General features: G+C 42.3%; 1 protein-coding gene across 1 annotated transcript; it reads left to right on the forward strand.

The window, feature by feature from the left end:
* Nucleotides 1–3,287: 3,287 nt before the first annotated feature.
* Nucleotides 3,288–5,923, forward strand: cldn11a (claudin 11a; the record flags this gene model as incomplete). The annotated part of the gene is made up of 3 exons (XM_079222666.1): nucleotides 3,288–3,513; nucleotides 3,739–3,903; nucleotides 5,658–5,923. 3 exons carry the CDS (start codon nucleotides 3,288–3,290, stop codon nucleotides 5,921–5,923), a joined length of 657 nt encoding a protein of 218 aa, XP_079078792.1.
* Nucleotides 5,924–7,978: the final 2,055 nt, after the last annotated feature.

Consider the following 7,978-nt stretch of genomic DNA (forward strand, 5'->3'; position numbering starts at 1 on the left):
TGTTAATCACAGAATGTGACTTGACAACTATTTGAAAAAGTACCCATCATTCCCGAGGCCCAGGATGACTCATCCAGTATGGCTGCCACTCCATCACAGTGGGCTGGCCTGAAAAAAAAAAAGGTTCCTTTCTTCTCCCTCCAAATCACTTTATCATCGCTCCTCTTCACCTTCATCGCTTGTGACTCAGTCTGTTCGACGACCCGCCCTCACCTCACCTCTGAACTGGACCACTGGTTCTGCCTTGCCAAGACAAAGGGGCATGTCATTGCTCCTCATCTCTTTCAGATGTCTGACAGACAGCTCTGACAGGAAGGGGTGGGAGAGGAAAGGCCGTCCGCCGGGCTTCCTCCGTCTCCCACGCCACAAGGTTTTAAACTTTGCCTCATCCATGCCCCCCACAAACACACACACACACACACTTACATTCCCTCATCGTCTCCTCTCTCTAACCCCAGGAGGTCTAACATCCCATCATCCTTCTATGTCAGCGTCGCTGTTGCAGTCCCCCACCCTTCAGTTAGCATAATGTTCCCATTCCCTTGCCGCCTCACTCCTCCTGTATCAGAAAAACTGCTCTGGGAATCATAGTGGGATCATAGTGGGATATGCCCTGCTCACGCTCAGTCTAGGTCTTCTTATGACTTTCTCGCTATTAGCTATGTATTTATATATTAATGAGAATTTGTACAAATATTAATGAGATATATACTTTTTATATATATATATTTATTTATTTACTTTGTGGACACTTGACACCCCCGCATGCCTACATGAACAAACAGTAGACACAGCCATCAGTGACCACAAGCACACAGATAATGAACATCCATGCTGGAGTGTCAGCTGGGGCCGGCGTCAGGGCCTGAGGGCTGACCAGAGCCGTGGCAGGAGCTTGTAGATGGTGTGTTAGAGCTTTCTAATTGCCTAAACTCCAGTTAGGGCCCGCAGCTCTCCATCTAAGCAGCCAACTTGAATACAACTCATCTTCTGTCTAAAGACATAATGAGGCTACGCTGAACTCAGTATACCACCCGCAACGGATCCACAGTAAGAGTCACAAGTGATACTCTTCAGTGAGGCTTTCACTGTGAAGCTGCTGCAGGAAATACTGAGCATGTTTTTAACGAGATACTTGTGTCGTTACCACCAATCTGCTGGCTGCAACTTTTGGGTTTTCAGCAGCTTTCTCTCCCGCTGATACATTGCAGTCTTTTGCTTTAGTTTTTTTTTTTTTTCTACTTTGTGCGGCTGGTTGAATAATATATATATTAGTCAGCCTGGTACATTTTGATAGGTAGACAAGGTTCCATTTTGGGATACACTACTGAAGTGGGAAGAAATGAAGGGCACTCCAAGCTATTGCAAAGATGTGTCTGCTCGATGCATTCAGAACAATATTGCCTTTTTAGATATCCGATTCTCATAGATTTGTGTCTGTCAACATGACTGAAAACACTAGATCACACGCTTTCACATGTTTAAATATTCATAAGACGTTCCTGATCTGAATCCCATTTAAATCCCATTGTCACTTTCACCAGTCAGTGTAATCGTTGCATTTATGACCAGGCTAACAGCCGGAAACCATGCAGAGCAACGGGCAGAACATGAGAGGAAGAATTGGGCCAAGCGTGCCGGTACAGTCAGTGTGACCTTGTGGAACTATCTGAAGTGTTGCTCTCTGTCCTCCTTTCAGACGGATCGCTCTGCTGCTGCCACATCACTGGACTGATGTGAGTGATGGAGGACTTGCTTAACTCCATCCAGCAAGGACAGGAAGAAGGAAACATGATGTCCTGTAACAGCTGAATGTCAACTGTGGACCACTGTGCAATGTCGCCCTCTGTTGATCATTTGGAATATAGAGGAGTCCCAAATTTACATTTCTTTAGGGAGCACAACTACAAATATGACAGACATTTGCAGCCTGTGCAACAGTTTAGCAGTTAGGAGCAAAATAATCACCTTCCTAACTGCATCCTTCCAAGAATGAACCAAAAAGAGTACAAAACATACACAAAATAATGATCAACTATAAACAAACCGTGGCGGGTGCAACAAACATTATTAAGCATCTAACATCTAAGAATTAACCTAACACATAACAGTCAGAATAAAACAATCAAAAGCAGCCAACACAGCAGCTGCAGCCCCCAAACACACATTAATGAAAGCAAAGTTTTTTTTTAGTTGTGTGTTGTTGTAATCACCTGCTGCATGGAGTTGTTTCCATTGGCCAACTTCTCAATAATCTGCTTCAGGGTTATCTTATCCGTTCTCAACGTAAGTAAGTAAGTATATAAGTTTATTTATAGCATTTCCACAGACAAAGGTCACAAAGTGCTGCAGGAGTCGAAAAAAAACCATGAATTAATAACAAATAAAGTGACTATAACTGGGGCCAGAACATTACAACAAGAAAGTACAATAAAATACAAAAACAACAACAATTAAATAAAGAAAGCAAAGAAGGCCACTGAGCTCTTCAAACTGTCTGAGTCACATGTCTCTCAGGGATTATTGTCACAAACAGCAGAAGGCAGAGTGGCTCAGCACCTCGTGGACGGTGCACGTGCAGTAAGTTAGTCACCTCACCGCATGTCAGCTCTCAAGCGCGCGCCTGTAGCCTCGTGGATTTGTTTGATTTGAGTCACTGAGTATGCCAGCTGCGCATGTGTGAAATCAGTAGCGTAAACGAAGGAGACGCAACCCCTTTTTTTCACTTATATGCCGAATGGTAAAATGACCCATTATCCTTCATTCTATTGCGTTGTTGTGCGACGCTTTTGCTGTTAACAGACTGTGTTTTGTAGAAAGGATTCATGAAATACAATCTGGCCAGTAGATGGCGGCAGATGTGTGGTTAGCATTCATCACTGCACTGTGTTTTATCATTGGGTGCAAGGAAGGGGCAGTGCACAGCAGTTTTTGGGAGAGACAATAAAAGTGGGATGTGTTGTTTTCTCCCTTTTTACCTTCTTTTTTTTGTCCGAATCTAAGTTTCTGATTGGTCGTCACTTTTAGAGTAGTTTTTTGTTTCCCTGACTGAACTTTCCCCTATAAAACCTGTGATGAGGAGAAAGCTTCATTCTTTTGTGCAACACGGCTCAATTGATGGACTTACCGAATTGCGGGGGACAAGTCAACTAACACTGGATTAATTTGCACGGTGGAATATCAGTTATACAATTAAAATTTGTCAATTTTTTTTAATCACTCTTAACTGAAGTGCTCAGGTTTTTAACGGTTTTCTGAATCAGAGGACTTTACACACAGTTTGAGCCATGGCCAACTCGTGTCTTCAACTGAGCGGCTTCCTCGTCAGCTGCGTCGGCTGGCTGGGCATCGTGATCGCGATATCCACTAACGATTGGGTGATTATGTGCAAATACGGCTTGAACACATGCAAGAAGATGGATGAGCTGGAAGCCAAGGGACCCTGGGCGGAATGCGTCATCTCCACGGGAATCTACCACTGTTACGCCCTAACGCAGATCCTGGAACTGCCAGGTACTGTCCTGTGTGCATCCCTGCACCCGCACTGTTGTTGTCTTCTTTAGACACAGTTAAGTTGAACTTCTCACCCCAACTTCCCACCTACAGGATGCTATTTCCATATCACTTTTCTGAATCCAGCTGGGTTTTATATTTAATCACCCTTTTCGTGAGAAACACCCACAACGTTTGATTAGTTTGCAGTAACATCATATTATGTTTCATTGTGTGCTTCCGTAGCCTACATCCAGACGACTCGTGCCCTGATGATCACGGGTTCCATCCTCGGTCTCCCCGCAGTGGCGATGATCCTCATGTCCATGCCCTGCATCAGCTGTGGCAGCGAACCCGAGAGCTCCAAGAACAAGCGCATCATCTTGGGAGGAGTGCTCATACTCATAGTCGGTAAGAGACTCAACTTTAACCTGTTCGCTCAATGCAACTGTAATGAATTAGAGGAGAAAAACTGAATGTCATAGTCATAGTCCCTTTCCAACCTTCCTGACCGTGACAGCTTTTAATCCCTCCTCAAATGCATATACAAGCTGCTCTGAGAGAAGGATGTTGAATATGACTGTCTTCCTCCCAGAGGGTGCACACATATGCACACACTCATATATAGTGTGCCTGTTCCACTGACTCCTTCCCACCAGATCCCATAACATTCCTCTCCTCCGCCTACTCTCATCCACACCTTCCCTGTGTCCCGGGCTGCATGGAAACTCACTCCCTGATATGTCCAGTCTACTGTGCTAATGGATATTTTTGTATTTTCCAAAGCATGTGTCCCTAAAATGAAATTTGAATACTTGTGTCCGTCGTTTGACTTTTCCACTGCCCACGTTTTTCACAGCGAAACTATTCCCAACATGTTCCGTGCAGCCCCATTACTTCCATATGAATAAGTTTATGCTTTGAGTTAATATATTGTCTATTTTTGATTTGTTTGTGTGTTTGCATGCTTGTTGCACAGCAGAATACAAATGAATTCCTCACATTGCCTGCAGTAAACTAATTGCTACTGTGACGATTCCACTGCTAGTGTGGCACTGGAATCGTCCCAGTAGCAATTAGTTTTAATCCAAGTTTGAATTATTTTTGCCAACTGTGTCCTCTGAAGCATCAGCTGGGAAACTTTCAGTCCACACATTATTTTTGGATTTGGTTATTGGCCTTTCTAGTGAAGTATATTCAAACTGTACTCGTAGTTAAAGGATTTCATGCAGTTGCTCTGTGTTAACCATGAGTGTATACTGGCACAAACCCAACATATACCAAATGTGTGCATGTCAGCTGTATAGGGATTTCAGTATTTGTATAAGTCTCAGATCAGGCCTCTTCCCTCCAGTTCAAGGGAAAGCGTATATAACACCATTAAGTCTGGCTGCTAAATAATATTATTGCACACATTCTTTCTTCCACTCTGTCATCCCTTTGTGTCCTGTTGAGGAACAAATCCTTAAAAAAAACAATACAACCATTCATCTATCCTCACCGTGAGGTGTCCATCTTACTGTCTGTTATCTGGTCTCTTTGGCACTCTTTGGCACAGGGGCAAGATTTATGTGCACCATGTTGCCTCCCTCTTTGTTGTGTTATTTTCCTTCAGAGATAGCACTGTTTGTGCTATGCTAAGCTAAGCTGTACTGTGTGTGTGTGTGTAGGTATAATATTCGGCAACATCATTTTGTATTCCCTTTTACTTCCATTTTACTCAAGTTTTTTACATATAGGTTTCTAATTTAGCTTGAGAGTGTTTTTGTACAGGTTGCTTTCATTTTGCACCCTTTTGCATTCCCTGTTTTATTATGTAATGTGTCTTTTAAAGCTCTGTGTCATGGTACACCACTTTGGTGTGTTGTTATTAATTTATTCGCACCATTTTGCATTCCAAATTTAGTTTACTTTTGAGTCTGATTTGCATCGCTTGCATTGCCTTAATTTACACAACTTTGCATCCCCAGTTGTATTATGTAATTTGCCAGTCTAACCTAACACTGTGTGGTAATACAATCAGTCAATTCCCAATTGAATTGCACATTGAATCAAATCAGTCTGGGGTTTCTTTTTCTTCAAAGCTGCCTTTATGTGTGCATATGTTGCTTTCAGAGGCACCGCTTTATGATCCCAATGTAACCCTTCTCCCGGTTTCTTCCCAGCAATGTGCGGTATGGTGTCTACGGTCTGGTTTCCCATCGGCGCTCACCATGAGCGCGGCCTCATGTCGTTCGGCTTCTCCCTCTACACTGGATGGCTGGGCAGCATCTTCTCCCTAATGGGCGGGTGCATTCTCACCTGCTGCTCCTCGGAGTCCTCCTCGTCTCGCCCCTACCAGGACAACAACCGCTTCTACTACTCCAAGCAGGGAAGCGGGAACCCGCCAGCCGCCCCCTCCACCAATCACGCCAAGAGTGCCCACGTCTGAGCGAGGAGAGATTCTTGAAGCCGATGTGTCGGGAACTTAAAACTTGTATATAGAGACACTCACACACACACACACACACGTCCAATCACGGAGGAGAGGGAGACACGTAAACACATGTTCAAGAAAAATACAGTCCTTGAACAAGCACACAAACATACATAAAAGAGACTTTCACACACCCAAACACACAGAGACTGTTTTTGTTGGAGCTCTTTTTTTTCCGCCGCCGATGGATCGTCTCGCTTTCAACTAACTTAATAAAATCATGGAAAGAATTTCCACATGATTAAAATGCTTTCTTTAAGCAATTATCTTGATCCAACTTAAAGTACTTGAGTGGGATCAACTTAATTTACTAGGGTTGCATTCACTAGGGTTGTGTCCAACTTAACTTAATAGGGTTGGCTAAACAAATTCTACATTAGTAAAAAAAAACATTAGTCAATTAATTTGAACCAACTCAAATGAATTAATGTAATCCAGCGCAAGTAAATTAGGTTTGACTAACCCTAATAAATTAAGTTGATCCGGCACAAGTAAATTATATTGGACCAACATAATTGCTTATTGCTTAAAGAAAGCAGTTTAATCGTGTGGAAATCCTTTCCATGATTTTATTAAGTTAGTTGAAAACATCACTTTTTTGAGTGTATCACAGAGCTCATCTTCCAGCCTCCTGGTGTCGGACTCGGTGGACCTGCTGCTGCAGAGGCCTGTGGACCGATCCTCTATATAACTTCTATTTTTCTATTTAGATGCTCTTACAGATGACATCTTATGAGTGCCTTTGTTGATGAATCTGTTGTTGTTATTTTAATTGTATAATACGGTGATCTGTTGTTTTGATTAGAGCAGGGTATGACAGTATTATATTTGGAATTATGTTCATTAACATTGTTTATGTACATTGATTTTTTTACTTGACAGTATATTGTTCAACTCTCTGGTGCATTTGCCTCCTGAGTGATGGACTTGATTAAAAAACACAGCACAGTTTTTTTTTTTTTCCCAGCCACTGCAGGATGATGGGAACATATATTTCACAGGGGAGATTTAACCAGCAGTTACAGTCTGTATTCAAGCCTGAGTGTGTGCACTGACTAGGCAAAAAACACGTACACGCCCTTACTCTTTTGTTCACTTCTCACTGATCTAATAGTAACATTTCCTCATCAAACTCATTTCATGTGACTAACTTTAAGCATCTTTTCCTGTAACTGTGGAATTATACATTTCTTCTAAACATCTTAGTCTAAGTTCTTCATATACAACAGTTCTGTAGCTGAAATTGTGTTTCTACAAGCGTGCACAAAAAAAAAGCACAGTATTATTTAGATTATAGCTTCTCTTACAAGAACGCGATGACTTGAATGTTCAATATCTCAAAAGTGCTCTGACCACAGATGGAAATTTCCAACTCGGATCCACATAGAAGCAATATTAGCTGGTTATTTATTGTGTCACTGATGTGCTGTTGTTTGAAGTTTCTGTAATAAAGACAAAATAATGAAAAGTGCCATTGCCTTCAGTCGATAAGATGATCTCAACTCACGCATCACTTACATTTGATTGAGACAGAAAGTTTAAGTGTGTGACACACACATTGTGTATCTGTGTGTGGGGAATGTCTCCGTGTGTGTGAATATAAACTGCGAACAATGAGAAAACACAAGTTGTTTTTAATGAATTATATCTGAAATCTGACACAATGACCTTGAGTTAGGTCAGCACAGAGCATCCTGTCTCCAAGACACTTAAAGCCACACACTGTACCGGTCCTCCCCTGCAGAACACACACACACACACACACACACACACACACACACACACACACACACACACACACACACACACACACACACACACATATAAGCAACAAAGTAGCATAACTGTGTCTAGTGTGTGGCTGACTGTGTGCTCCTCTATCAAGGTCACAGAGCCACATCATAGATATTACATGATACTTTGGAAACAACAGGTGCTATCTCATTGTCCTCAGCTTAACACACACGCAGTCATACACAACCTTATGCGCGGGTTTTAACACATTATTAT

The sequence above is a fragment of the Taurulus bubalis genome, assembly GCF_910589615.1.
Source record: "Taurulus bubalis genome assembly, chromosome: 1".
NCBI lineage: Eukaryota > Metazoa > Chordata > Actinopteri > Perciformes > Cottidae > Taurulus > Taurulus bubalis.